The sequence below is a fragment of the Rhinolophus hipposideros genome, assembly GCF_964194185.1.
Source record: "Rhinolophus hipposideros genome assembly, chromosome: 24".
In the NCBI taxonomy this organism is placed as follows: Eukaryota; Metazoa; Chordata; class Mammalia; order Chiroptera; family Rhinolophidae; genus Rhinolophus; species Rhinolophus hipposideros.
The window spans coordinates 15,544,521-15,559,591 of NC_138070.1; the positions used below are offsets into that span (position 1 = coordinate 15,544,521).

At 49.7% G+C, this 15,071-nt stretch overlaps 1 protein-coding gene across 1 annotated transcript in view; it reads left to right on the forward strand.

Annotated features, from left to right (window-relative positions):
- MYO18B (myosin XVIIIB) overlaps positions 1 to 15,071 on the forward strand; it is a 260,653-nt gene that overhangs the window by 52,051 nt on the left and 193,531 nt on the right. Inside the window, exon 13 of the mRNA XM_081037710.1 lies at positions 13,155 to 13,328. Within this exon, the coding sequence (XP_080893836.1) occupies positions 13,155 to 13,328 (174 nt within the window). The remainder of the gene's footprint in view (positions 1 to 13,154; positions 13,329 to 15,071) is intronic.

Sequence of the window (15,071 nt, forward strand, 5' to 3'; positions counted from 1 at the left end):
TGAGCTGAGATGCTGTAGGTCAAGGGCTTAGCCCAGCGCCAGGCACGTGGTCAATTCTGGCTCTTCTACATGATGATGTTGCTCACAGCCAGTGCTTCCTAGCTCTCTACTGAGGTGGTGAGAGGGTGGCCCTGGGATTTCGGCCTCTGCTTTTGTACCAGTGGCCCCCACGATCCTCCGATGCCCCCTAAGTATCCTCTTTACGAAAGAGTAAATCAAGGATGAACTTGGTGCCCTCTTGGCAGCAGGAAACAATTGTTTGGTGTCAGGGCCTCTTGGCTGTGTGAGGGTAAAATCAGACACAAGACTTTCCCCAGGAATGACCTCCATGAACACAATCCTCTCGGTGTCTCCATGTTCTCCAAGGGCTGGGGGCCACTTGACCTGTTCTCTCTTTTAATTCTCCACAGCCACCCTGACAGGTAGGTGGGGAAGGAATTCTCTTTCTGTGCTGAGGCTGAGAGACGTGGTGTACCATTGCCAAGGTCAAACAGCAGCATGTGGTAGAGCCAAGGTTAGAATCAGTGCCTGTCTGCCTCCAAAGCCCTGCCCTTCTCGTCTGCGGGGCCGCTCAGCTGGCCCAGTCCTTGGGTGCATTCCGGGTGCCTGGATCTCCACCTCACTCCTAACAGCTCCTTCTCAGCTCCATGTAGTTTCCCTCCAGTCTTCCAATCTCCGTCCCATCTTCAATCTCCATTCTTCCACCTGGAAGGTTATCCTACGAAGCAGAATAGAGGTAGGAGAGCTCAGAATCGAGGCTAAAGGCGTGGGCTCTGGGACCAGGCTGACCTGTGTTCAATCCTGGTTCTCCTGCGCGATCTCAGTGACTCTCTCGACCTCTGAGACTCAGTGTCCTCATCTGTAAAGTGGGCGTAATGATAGTGCCTACATCCTGGGGTTCTTGTGAGGCTTACATGATGTAATATGAACATGTTATGTAAAGCTCTAGCATTGTAATTATTATTATTACAGTCCACCATCCAGGGGAGTTTTCGTTGCTGAAGCTAGAGTCTGCGATGCTGGCTTACGCTAGTCTTTTATCCTCTCCAATCCCTGTGGTCCCATAACTGTAAGAGATGATGTATATTTTCCCTAGAAAGTGAGGCTATTTGTCACTCTGCCCCCTGTTCGTCATTACTTCACCAAAACAATGCTAATATTCAGAATCCGAAACAGCAATGAGAATGAGCAATGTCTGCCTTGATGGCTGCGTCACTGTGCTTTCCGTTTCCTTGGAAGGCTGGCGGGAGGAGGTTTAATTTATTTGTCTTTCACTAAATTTGCCAGGCTACTTACTGCTGACCCCACTGCCTAATATATGATGCAGTCAGGCTCATACGTAACCCATGGAGGGGCCACATAATAGGCTGGTGATGGGAGGCTGCCAGTCGGCCCGGCATCTCCCTGTCTGCCATCATAAAGATGTCAGCTCCCAAATGGATGCGGCTGTACCTCAGGGAGCCCAGCGGGGCCGGCAGGAAGAAGAGACAGTAGCAGTAATGACAAGAGCTCAGCCCCATGCTTTCTGCTGGGGCACCCCGCTATCCAGCAACAAGGGCAGTCCATCCATCCAAGAATAAGAGGCGGTAGCCAGACGCTCTCCAAGCTGGGGCAAGCCCCCGCATGCTGAAGGCCAGTAGGAATAGGAACATTGATGCCATCAACATAAAGCCATGACCACATATTTAAAGGATACTTTGTGAAGTGTTTTACTGTTGTGATTGTCTCAGAGCTACTGCGTAGGCAACCCTGCAAAGTTGTCTTCCTTTGAAAAATGGAAACAATATAGAAGAAAATAGAATGAACAAAGGTGTCTCCTCCCCTCCCCGCCTCCCAGGTCCCTCTGGCCTCAAAGGTGACCACTGTTAAGGTATAAAGGTGACATTTATTTCAATGGAAAAGCCAATATTACTACATTACTATTAACCAAAGTCCATGGTTTACATGAGGGCTCACTCTTGATGTTGTAGGTTCTACGGAGTTTGACAAATAGAAGGACAGGTACCCACCGTGACAGGATCACACAGGGTAGTGTCACTGCCCTGACAGCTTTGATTTTTTCTCTCTCTTAAACTTTTGGATTTGAAGTCATAGATTTGCAGGACATTGGAACAACAATGCCGAGAGCTCGGTGACCTTGCCCCAGGGTGGCAGCGTCGAAGCAGCTGTAATGCACAGCGACACCAGGAAATGGACAGGGGTGTATTACTGTAACCTACGCGACAGGCCTTTTTCTTCAGGCCTCCGAAACGGCATTTAGCTACATCTGCGCACGTAACAAATAGAGAGGTTGATCGGCAGGTTGGGGTTTTTACACAGGTGGGTTCACACCCTCTCCATTTCTATGGCCTTTGTCTTTTTCATGTCACAAGGTGTCTTTGACCTCCTTGCACGTGGGTCATAGTGCTGTCCCTAATTCTCTTTGTTGACAGCAGACGCTTGCCTGGAGTGGGTGGGCCTCCACAGTGAAACAGCTCTGTGGGTCATTCAGGTTCTTCCCTGCTGTTTGGTGTGCTAAAACTGAACATCCTTTCTTGTAGAGACTGTGCACGTGAGTAAGCATTTTGGAGGCATGGTTTCCTAGATGTGGAACTGCTGGGTCAGAGGTTTAACATATTCTTGAATGCAGCCCCCCCCCCCAGTTCACCTGCTTGGATGTTTACACAGGTGGGCTCATTTAAGTCTCACACATTTATGAGGTAGGTACTGCTGTTATTTCTGTTTGTCAGTGGGGCTGCCCAAGCTCAGAGAGGTGAAGTCACTAACTCAGGGTCACACAGCTCTAAGAGGCACAAAGCCAGCCTTTCTGGCTGCTGTGTGCTGTGTCACTGGGGGTCAGAGGAAGGCTTGGCATTTCAAAATGGACCTGCAGCCTACACTTTGGGGACAGCACCTGGGTCCACTACCTCAAAGCAGATGCTCGGCCTGTCCTCTCTTTGCTTCTCTGAGCTCACGTCTGTTCCTATAAATGAAACATGCAGGGCTCGCGGGAACGGAGGCCAGGCACCCATCTGCTGGTTGGCAGTTGCTTCCTGCCACTCAGCATACTGCCTCACTCCCCTCCATCCCAGAGGGACTTCTCGGTCCTGGTTCTACCCCCACCAGCAGCCTCCTGGCTGTAATGAGGGGAGCTGCACACTTGTCCCAAGGTGTTGAGAGCTCAGAGTACATGCGCCACCCCTCCATTTCTCCCTAAGAGCTCTGATTAGAGTTGGTGTCTGGGCCCCAGCTGGTGCGGACAAGCCCTGCTCATTTCTTCAGGCTCTGGGTTAAGGGACATCAAGAGTTGTTGAGTCCAGGGAAGCAGGATAGCTGCGGTCTGGGCCTGGATGGCTCCTCTGTGCCCAGGGCCTCTGATGGCAGCTCCACCTCCCAGAGCCACCACCTGCCCAGGGAAGACCTCTCTGAGTGATGCAGAACCTGGGGAGGATTTCGCATCTGCCTGGGCCTGGGAACATCCTATGTGGGTGGAGAATCAACGTGCTGAGAAGAGGCTGGCCAGCCTGAGCCCCACGTTGTACAGGGCAGGCAGTGAGGATGTTGGGGAGGTGTGGGGACAGAGCCAGGAGTGCAGTTTCCAGGCTCCCGGCCTCACGTGGAAAGGTGCTGGCTCAGGTAGTAAATGGCCAACAACTGTGACTTGATGGCCATCAGCTGTGGCTAGTTGGCCATCAGCTGTTATCAGTTAGCCATTGGCCACTGATACAACTGCCGTGGCTAGGCTAGCAAAGGGCGGTGTAGTGGCGTGGTGGAGTGTGGATTATGGATTGCAGTTAGCACGGAGGATTGCAGCTAGCAAGTGAGGTTGGTTAGCAGAGACAAGTGGACGGCAGGTTGCGGACAGTGTGGCTCCTGCTTCCTGTGTCTCCAACCCAGCCGCCAGCGAGAACATAGTGGTATGACTCCCCTATCTATGGCTCCGTGGGTGTTCCTTTTTGGCCTCGCCATGTCCTGCGTTCTTATGTGGGGAGCAGGAGCAGAGACCACGCATGACACCCCGCGTGACAGGAGGTGAAACTAGAATCTGGTCTCCAGGCTCTAGGACCACTGCTGTGTTCATTTTGCTCAGCCCCCTCCTTTTCCCCTGCCTCCCTCCTCATCTTCCTCCTTTTCTTCCTCCCTCATGTTTTCCTTCTGCTCTCCTTCTTTCCCTTCTTTTCCCTCTCTCCTTTTCTCTCTCTCTCTCCACTCCCTCCTTCTCTCCTCTCTTGTCATCTCCTCTATGCCTATTGGATGACAGGACTTCGGCTGCCCGCGGATGGCAACCTCAATTTTCAAGACAAAATTTCTGTCTGATCAAGAGAGACAGGCCCGGGCAAGTACACAGATGATGCCCAGAGAAAATTTTAGGCAGGAGACACCCAACGTTCAGAATGGTCAGCTTCACCCAAGGGGTCCTAGGGCCTGGGACCCTTGAGCTGAATCTCCACAGCTGAGAAGATATCGGGGAGGGTGCTCCAGACAGAGGAACCTCAGTGAGCAAAGGTATAGGGGCTTGAGCAAGACCTGGGGCCTCCGGGGTCACATCTGCAAGGCCTCAACCTGAGGGTCCCAGCTCTGGAGTTGTGGGATTGAAACAAGGGCTCTGATGAAGAGAGGATTCGCACTCGGCCCTCCAACTTGGAGACTCCATTGACCTGTCCTTGGACCCAGCACCCGCTCTCCCGTCCTGGGCCTCACCCCACCCACCTGCCTTCCAGTGGCCACAGGCCCGTATCCTCCGACCGCCCCCAGCTGGAGGCTTGGCTCCCTGCCTGACAGCTGCTGCAGCCAGGCCTATTCTGGGCCACAAGCAAAGATTTATTCTGCGTTTTCTGAGTATATTGAATTCATTCATTAAGCTGGAATGGCTGCTCTGGGATATAAACAATTATATGAAAAAAAAAAAACAATCCACAAAACCCTGAAGTGGCTGATGTTAGAAGGCAGTACTCCCCAGCAGCCCCACGCCTCAGGAGGGTGGGGTGGGGCGGCTGGAACACCTGGGGGGCTGAGTTTCAGACTGGCCATGCTGGCTGGCCCTGCCAAAGCCTCTCCCCGCTTCTCAGCCTCTGTTTCCCATAAATAATTACCACAGCTAACAGCTATCCAGTGCTGACTGTGTGTCAGGCTCTATCTGAGAGCTTTGGCCATCTCAACAATCCCACGGAGCAGGTGCTGTTATCCCATTTTATAGATGAGGAAACTGAGGCTCAGAGCGGGGAAAGGACGTGCCTAATTGGGGTGAGCTCGATGCTCTCTGAGGTTTCTTACAGTGTTGATCACCAGAGACTCCATTGAACGTGTTGTCGGACAGGAGACAGCGATGGCTCAGTGAGAAGAACTCCAGTGTGAACGTCTGGGCTCACTATTCAGAGATACCTAACAATACTGCTAATGACAAGGGTGATGGTGGTGGAATTATTAACTGTTACTACCGTGATTACCTGAAAATAAGACCTAGGCAGGCAGTCAGCTCTAATGCATCTTTTGGAGCAAAAATTAACATAAGACCTGGTATTATATTATATTAAGACCGGGTCTTATAGTAAAATAAGACTGGGTCTCATATTAATTTTTGCCCCAAAAGACGCATTAGAGTTGATTGTCCGGCTAGGTCTGTTTTTGGGGAAACACAGTATTTACTGAGAATCCAGTCTCTGCCAGGCATGATTTAAGTGCCTTGCGTGTACCACTCCATTTAAGCCTCAGAACCTTAAATGTAGGTCATACCCATTTTATGGATGAGTCAGTGGAGGCCCAGAGAGGTAAAGTAAGTTATGTAAGGTCATGGACTTGGGAAGGGGAGAAACCCAATTTGGATTGAGGAGTTCTGCCTTTAAAGCCTGCCCTTCTTATCCTTTATGCCATGTTATGTTGCATGGCCCCAAAAAGGTTGTAATTGTACCTTATTGTACGATGGTTGTATTGATGAGATTAAGTGCTTCTTAGCACAGGCTTCTTACGGTCAGGCAGGTGTGAGCCCTTACAAAACACCAGCTATGATTGGGCTTTCCTTGGCCCCGGGAGAAATAGCTTCAAAGGGGATACTGTGGTACCTCGATTTTCAAACATCTCCATTGATAAACATTTCTGTTTACAAACATTGTAAATTTTATGGATCTATGGTATCATTAGATAGTAAAATTCATGCTAAATTTGCAGTTTTAGGGGTTGATTTTAAAGGTCTGGAACAGATTAATCCATTTTGCATTACTTTCTAGGGGGAAACTGCACCTTGGTTTGGAGCGATACATGCACCTCGGTTTTCAAACGTTTCAGAACTCGAACGGTCTTCAGGAACGAATTATGTTCGAAAACCGAGTTACCACTGTAGTTTGATAGGTCGAGTGACCTCTGATCAGCCTGCCTTGGTGAGGGACACTTGAATGTGGAAAAAGCAGTGAGCCAGGGGCCAGTCAGGGCTGGCCTTGGTCCTCTCTTCTGCCTCAGTGCTGTGGCCTCAGGCAAGTCGCTCACAGGACTTGCTGCTGCTGGTCCCACCCCCAAGCCTTTGCTCCTGCATTCCAGGCCCCCACCCCTAGGTACCTGACACCTTCTAGCTGAGGTCTCCTTGATAACTCTGTTCCTCAGCTCAGAACACCTGCTCAGGGGATTCTCCCAGTCAGCTTCATGTCCAATGTCTTATTTTATCCTCAAAATGACCCTCTGGGAGGAGAGCTACCCATCTTACAGATACAGAAACTGAGACTCAAAGAGGTGAGATCAAATTAGTTCAGGAGTGAAAAGAACAGAGAGAGAGAAGGGGATGTGGAAAGGAAGGGAAAGGAAGAAAGGAGAGAAGAAAGAAAGAAATGAGGGAGGAGAGAAGGTGGAAAGGGAAGGATGAGGAGGGAGGGCAGGGAAAAAGGAGGCTGCCCTCTTCTTGTAAATTCCTATACTCAAGGCTCTGAGAAGTCCTGCAGGAAAGAAGCCCATTTTGCTGGGTTCAATCTGATGCTGCCCCAACCGGTGTGTCCAGCAAGCCCTCTTTTTGCAGGACACCTGCTTATGTTCCTCAGAGCACTGGGAGTGCTCTATGTCTGTCTGTCCAACTGTTAGGGGGTGGGCAGGGATTCCTATTGGAATATGAGCAACTCAGCAGCAATTTAGAGATGACTTGTTGGTCAGGCTTTTACACGGAGCACTGACTGTGCAGATGGGCGAAGGCCCTGGGAGATGGAAACTTTCTCCCAGACAGACAGGTGAAACAACATCCAGGTCTGTGGGGCTGCATGGCACCTCAGGGCAGTGAGAACAGGCAGGAAGATACTTAAAGTTCTGGCTTCTGAGAGGGTCACATCTTCCACAGTCCCAACAATAGAACTTTGTTGGATGTGCCTGGGCAGAAATCTGAATGTGATCATAATTATGAGAGTTGACCCTCATTGGGAAGTTCCTGTGTTAATATAACCTCATTGAGGCTTCACAGAACTCCATGGAGGTAGATTCCCATTTTACAGAAGAGGAAACTGAGGCTCAAAGAAGTGACACGACTTGCCCAGCATCACACAACTTTAAGTGGTGGAGGTGGGATTTGAACTTGGGCAGTCTGTCTCCGGAGTGCTGCCTTTTTTTTTTTTTCCTAGCGTCTACAGTCTTTTACACTTCTCTCCTCACTGCATGTGGTCCCCTTCCCCACAGGCCTCGGAAGTGTAAACCTCAGTGTGAGGAAATACGAACCAGATGCATCAGCGTTATAAATAAGTCACATAATGTTCAGTAATTCAGCAACGGCATGGCTATTGTTGGAAGGATAAATAACTTGGTTATTAATAAATGCAGGAGGCCACAGTAATTGATGGCAATTGAACTCATGGTGCACAGGGGAAAAACAATCAGGTTATTTTTTCCCCTCTCTCTTTGTATTGAGCTGAAAGAGGAAAACCTGCCTCTGCAGGTGAAGTTGAGCAGTTTAGAAACGGAAGCGCCATTGCTTTTCCTTGCTCCTTTCTTTTTTTTTTTTCCCTCTCTCATTTCTCCTTTGTTCATTCTCTCAATTCAAATCCTAGCCTGCCTCTTAGCGACCTTGGGCAAGTGACTCAGGTAAGTCAGTTTGGCCAGGTCACCTGGTTAGTTGAGGGCACTGTCAGGTAGCAGCCTGAGGCCAAATAAGTCTGAACAGAACTTCCCCTTTTTGGTGATGCCTAAGATGTATATCAAAGGCTCTGATAAGGCCTGCAGTTAAGAAACATTTCACCAAGCAATGACCACATTAATACAACACAGGATTTATTTTTTCCCACTGATACTGATGAACATTCCACAGAATGACCACCATGAGGAGCCCCTTTGGGAAACTGAGCTCCAGCTGTGTGGCCTCTCCGCCCTGCTCCAGACCCCTTCTGCCACCCAGAGAGTTTCGAACTCCTAGTTCTGCCCTTGGTGGCACATGAACTGGAGCCAGGCCTCACCTCAGATGTACAGATGGCTTCTGAGGAATAGGAAAAAACCAAACAAACAAAGAAAGAGCTGTGAGCCGAAACCTTGGCTCCCTTTCAGACAACCTTCTCTTGGCCTCAGTAATGGAAGGGAAAATCAAATGAAGCTCTGGTAAATGTGGTCAGCTTCTGAAGCCCTCTCTGAGCCTTCACACCTTAGATGGGTGCAGCTGCTGAAACAGGAAGGGGTGTGAGGAAGGGAAGTGGGGAAGGAAGGCAGCCACAAAGGACGAATTACCAAGCCCACTACCACTATGGGAAACTGAGGTGCAATCCTGCTGGGAACCTCTGGGAGGCAGTATAGAGCACACGCCCTGAGTCATCCCGACTGGTTAAGGGCTGGGGACAACACTGGCAGCCTGTCCTGCGCAGGAGCAAAGTGCCAATATGAAAGAATGCCCTCAGCAGTAAGAAGCACGGGAAGGACCAGGGAGAGACATGCTGGAGCAGTGAGCTCTGCTCAGGTCTGCCCCACCATGTAGCCATCTGAAGTCTGTCCCTGTTTCCTTTTGACTTGACCCCCAGCCATGTAAATACTTAAGCTGAGTCTAAAACCGTATTCATGGAGGTACCAGAGCCACCCGTAACCCCATACCACTGGGGGGCAGGGGACCTAGGTTCAACTTGTAGATCAGTCATTTATGTGCTGTGTGACGTAGGGCAGGGCAGTATGCTTTTCTCGGTCTGAGTAGCCTCTACGATAAAACCAGGCTTCACAACAGTTACCCCGCAACCCGTGCAAGGCAGTTGGGAGATCAGCCCACGTCGCACAACCATCCGGGGATCCCCCTCAGTGTAGACACACGCAGGCATAGAGAGGTGCACAGACCATTTGTCACTGAGAATCATAATCTGATTGGTATTATTGCAAATACTTTTTAAACGTGGAACAGATTCAAGAGTGGGAGGTCCTATCATACACACGTTGTATTTATATCAATCCAGCTGTACCCGTGAAGGGAAATGTGAGGCTAGTGGTGAGAGAGAACACAGTTGTTTCCTGTGACATGGCGCCTAAAGGGAAGCCACCCATTTTCACTGGTGTTGCACTGGAGAGAAAGCTGGGTGTGCTGGGCTTGTGGAAATGTGCTACCATGCTGCATAAGTAATGTGAGAGATTCTCAAGGGTAATGTGAAGGGCACTTGGTTTTTCAACTTAGAGTCTGACTTTGGAATGATACCCCCTTTTGAGAGGAGGCCCCTTCACACAGAGCCGTGCTTAGGGGACTGAGCGCTGGAGTCAGGAGGCCTGAGTTCACATCCTGCCTCGCGGCTTCCCAGCTGCATGACCCGAGAAAGTCACCCGCTCTGAGGCTCCGTTTTCTCCTAAGTCACGTGGGGGTGTTAATACTGACGTCACAGGGCTGCAGGGAGGGTTAAATGCGGCACTGGGGGTTCAGGGCTCGGCTCAATGCCTGGCACGGGGCAGGTGTACAGAACATGTTACTGGCTCATGTGAGGGTATTAAGGTCGCCTTTGGAATACTGTTGGGCATTTGCTTTGTGATTCTTTTTTTCTGGGTGGGTGAGATAGAGAAGGGGTGCCAGGGAGTTTCCTAGAGGTCACCGTCCGTCTCCAGCGTGCTGCTTGCAGACAAAGTACAGAATCCCTAGATCGCACGTGTAAAGCCCACTGCAGAGCCAAACCGTGTCTAAACAATAAGGAACCCAGGGGATGGATTTTGTGTACTGACCAGCCTTTGGCAGAGCGGGGAGCAGAAGGTCCATGTTTCTGCAAAGCTCCCTGTGTGCCTCCCGGACTTTACCAGCCGAGTGGTGCTCAGAGCACTTGGAAATATCCCCCTTAAGTCAGGCAGGATTTAGAGAGTCTAGCCGAGCCCAGTCACTGCTCCTCTTTTCAGAAACAGCCTTGTCAGTTCCCTTTGTGAGTTTTCTCAGCTCTGTGGGGCTACGGAAGGTCCCTGCAGGTGGAGTGTGGGAGACCCTTTTGGAGCATGGCAGTGGAGGGGTGATGGGGCAGGAGAGGGAGAGGACACCGCCTGCCTGCCTAGTCGGTTACCGCTTATTGAATTCACTTTCAACCCCCAGCAACAGGAAGAAGAAAGTCTCATTCAGGCCTAATAGCCTTTAATGCCTTCCTCTAATAGGTGCTCATTTCCCTTTTTAACAAAAAGAGAGCAGACCTCAGGCTCCCAGGTAACTGTACCTAATTAGATTCTAATGATATTTCTGTGCTCACATTGTATTTATTTCTACTTTCTATTTGTGACAAATGGTGATGGTGTGGGATCCCACACTGGCCCCTGTACACGGAGGGCAAGGAGAGACTGAAGAAAGAGGCAGGCCATTCCAGCTTGGTAGGTGGCTGCTATAAAAAACAAGGGGACCTACAAAGCGGGCTTGTCTTGGGCGACCTTAAGATAAGTCGATTTCCGTACCCGCCTGCTAGAATCTTCAAAGTTTATATAGCAGCCTTACTGGGGTTCAGTCACGTATTCAGCCCAGATGGTCTCACCGACACCTTACTCTCCCAAGGCTGCATCCTGGAAACAGCTCCTGGTGTGGGGACAGTAGGCAGAAGGTATATTCCAAGGACAGAAGGCGTGGGGGAGGGGGAGGGGGTGGGGAGGAGCCTCTGATTGAGGGTCCAGCTCAACTGCTGTCATGTCCTCTCAATGACCTCCTCCAACAAATGGGTTCTCATTTACGATAGTGCTTTCACATTTCCTTTCCCAATGTATTTATTTATGTGGAAAAGATAAGTGAGTCCATTTAAAAGAAAGTCTTATCTAGGGTGACGAGGACATGGCAAATTTCCTCCAGGTGGTGCTGGAAGGATTGATTTGGGGGGACATAGCAGTTCTTCCACTGAGGGTCGGTCTGAATCTGGTGACTGCTTTGAGTTAGTTTTCTCATTTATAAAATGGAAACGATAAGACTGCTTTCTCGGACGCTCGTGAAGACTTAATGATTGTGATGACACTAGGTAATGACCTCTCGCATGTGTTGAGCTTTTTCCACGCGTCACACCAGGAACTCGAACACAGACTTTCTGACTCCCCGAGTCATGAGGTGAACAAAGATGACGTACTGAGTAAAATGGGGTCAGTGAGTGGTCACTGTTATATTATCACCATCAGTATCACCTTCTTCAGCTGTTTTGAAAGTGGCGGGACTTTTTTTATGAGCATGTCACCTCTCTGAGTCTCAGTTTCATCATCTGTACAAGGGGAACAATCTGTAACATGGAGAAAATCAGATGTGTTCTCATGGGGATCCGTCTGAGTAACTGGCAACGAGAGGACCTCCATAAGCAGTGGCTATGTGTGACCCCTCCATGACCGAGGCCAGAGCTCCCCCTCCGTGGGTGGTGTCAAAATCCCAGATAAAGATTTTTGTCCAAATTTCCAATGTTGCCTTAAACCAGGCGGATTCTTCAAGATGTCCACTTGAAGAATTGGGCCCTCGTGATTGCTTGCTGATGGACTGTGAAATCTCTGTTGGCAGTTGTGGTTCTTATTTCAAAGAAGGAAACACTTTATGGGGAAGATGAGATATGGGAGAAAATTATTTAAGGAGGACAAAGTTATTGGTTTTAATAAATCATTTATTTTTTACTTGGACTACAAAATTAGTATGCAACCCCTGTAGAAAAATGTTTAAAATACAAAATCCCCCTGTCCAGCTGTGATTGTTAATATTTATTAGTTTTTATAGCAGGTTAGAGTGATATGCACAGCTGACCCCATGGTGTGGTTTCTAATTTGCTTTTCCCTTAACATTTGACTGTAAAATTGTCCATATCGTACAATGTCTTTGTTGCTGATCTGAAACAGCCTTTTAATAGTCCATAGAGTGGTTCCCATTGCTTCTTCAACCTTATCTGGTTACTCTGCTCCCCTGCTTACATACCAGCCACCTGGCCTTCTTGCGCACTTCTCTACCACACCATGCTCATTTCTGCCTCAGTACCTTTGCACAGCTTTTTCCTTCTACCTCTAGAGCTCTTCCTGCTTCTTTCTGTGGTCAGCTCCCTCTCACCTTTTATAACCCACTTCAAGTATTACATTCTAAGATGCTGTAGATTCATAGCAACTCTCTCAATTTTTCTTGATCTCAGCACCCTCTTTTATTTTCTCATTAAAGAAAAAAAATAACGATCATTTTATCACCTGCAATCATCTTGCTTATTATTTGCTTACTTGCTTAACGGCTCTGTCCCTCAATAGACTGTAAGCTCCATGAAGACAGGCACCTTGTCCGTCTCGCCCATCACTGACTTCCCCGTGGCCAACACAGGGTCTGTCACATAGTAGGAGCTCAAAAAATGTGTATAGAATAAATGGATGGCTGGTTAGGTGGTGGGCTGTGTGGCTGGGTGGGTAGTTGATTGGACAGGTAGGTGGGCGGCAGGGGTAGTGGATGGGTGGATGAATAGATAAGTGAATATGTGGATGGATAAATCATACTTTGACTAACCATTAACCAATTCCATGCTTAGAATGTCCCCCATGATATTTTTAATTGCTCTCAAACAGTGAACAATGCCAATGGTAAGGAACTAACCATTCTCAAGAGATACACGCGTCTCTTGGGAAACCCGAGCCCTGCCCAGGGGCCGTCAGCTAGAGATGCAGGCCCAGGCCGTTGTGCAGGCTCCTGCTGAGGGTGGGTGGCTGCAGGGTGAGAGGTGGTGAGAATCTGCCCAGGCCCTCTGCCTCCGCACCCCATGCCTAGCACCTCACCGCCATACTTCTCTTTGTCCCTCACACAGTGGGCCGGAAGCAGTTCATGCGGTTTGAGTGGGCAAATCACGCGGCAGAGGCCCTGGGCTGTGACTATGAGGAGCTGAACGCAGCCACCTTCAAGCACCACCTGCGACAGATCATTGAGCAAGTGACGCATGGGCCCAGCCGACGGGACCTTATGGACGAAGAGACCAACTCAGGTGTCGTAGCGCTGCCTCTCTCGGTGGGCCAGCCCCTAGGGACACACCAGCATTTCGTCACCCATTCATCAAGGATTTCATGAGGGTCTACGATACACAGACCTTCTAGGTGCCGGGGAAGCCACGGTGGGCGGAAATGGACGTGGACATGGCTCCTCCCTGCACGGTGCTTATGGTCAAATAGTTAGCTCTCTCCGGTCACCGTGAAGGCGGCTAAAAGCCAGGACGGGGCTCTGTGCCACGGAGAGGGGACACTGTAGAAAGATAAATAGGCCAAGATGCTGGAGCAGCGAAGAGGACAGTAGGAGATGAGGTTGGAGAGCAAGGTCGGGGGTCAGCTCAGGGGTCTGTAAACCAGGGTTTTTCATTCTCAGACCGATGAGAAGCCAGGGAGGGGGCCTGAGCAGGGGAACGGCGTGGTTTGACTTGTTCTTCACGAAGCATACCCTGGAGGAAGACTGGGCAATGAGTGGGAGACGGGAGAGCACCTAGGAACTTCATAAAAGTCCCCTGGTGAAAGGATGGTGTTTGGACAAGGGACGTGGTGGCAGAGATAAACGAGGTACACATACGCAAGGCCTAGTTTACAACCAGAGATGACAGCATGGGTCCGGGTGCAAAGTGAGGGACCACCAGCATGGCTTCTAGGATTTTGCCCCAGCAGCTGGAGGAATGGGGATACTTTCAAATGATGTGGGGAAGAGCAGGAGGGCTTTGTACTCTACCTGCAAAGTGGGGTCTGCTGCACTAGATGGTTTGGCTGCAGAAGGTGGAGCGGAGGAAACTCTTAGAAGCCAGGGTTCCCTGAGAACTCCCTAAGAGCAGCTCTCCTGCAGACCGTGGAGTCTGGGATTAGTGGGGAGCATTGTTTTGAACTGTGGTTTTCGTGCCCAATCTCTTAGAGGCCCCTTGGGTCCTCATTGCCGCTCCACCTTCTAGGGACATTAGCTTGATGGCTAATGTCACTTGGATTCCACTGGCCTTTTATTTTTTCTTCTAGGCCAGCTGTGAGCTGTTGTCTGCTTATGGTTACACCTCCTCTCGGACACACACACACACACCCCACATGCACAGACATGTGCACACATGTGCACAACCACTCATAGCACACGCATGTGCACAGATACTGTACACGGGCACGTGCACGCATACACAGACACACGCACACACTGCTTTGTGAGGCTGAGCCAACCTCTCGGGCTGAGGTCTCCAGGGTAGATGTTAAGCAGGCAAGGGGACCAGCAGGTTTAGGAGAGATGCTAGGAGGCTGTGGGTTGCCTAGCAACGGCCCAGGTTGGGGGTGGAATTAAAGGAAGGATAGGAAATGCTTTGGGGCTGCAGCTGGCGGCTTGGAATGTATAAGCAGGACTATTTCTCCAAGCAAGCAGAGTGCCTGCACATTTGGAAACTGTGTTTCCAATTCTGTGGGTAGAACCAAAACCTAAGGGTCAGGATTTGTGATGTGACACCCTTACCCCACGCCAACTCCTCACTCCTCTTTGTTCAGTGCGCCCTAATCAAATCCGGTTACTGTAAAAAAAAAAACCCCAGAAAGTGTGTGTGTGTGTGTTTAAACAAAATTGAGACCACAATTGTAATAATAGTTTTGCAAGCGTTTTTACAATGTCCTCCTAGCATTATAGGTAGGCACATTTCCACCTCATTCAAAATTCTTCTGTACCTGATTATAAGCATTCTTTTGTATGGATGGATTACAAATTATCTAACCCATTAGCTACCACT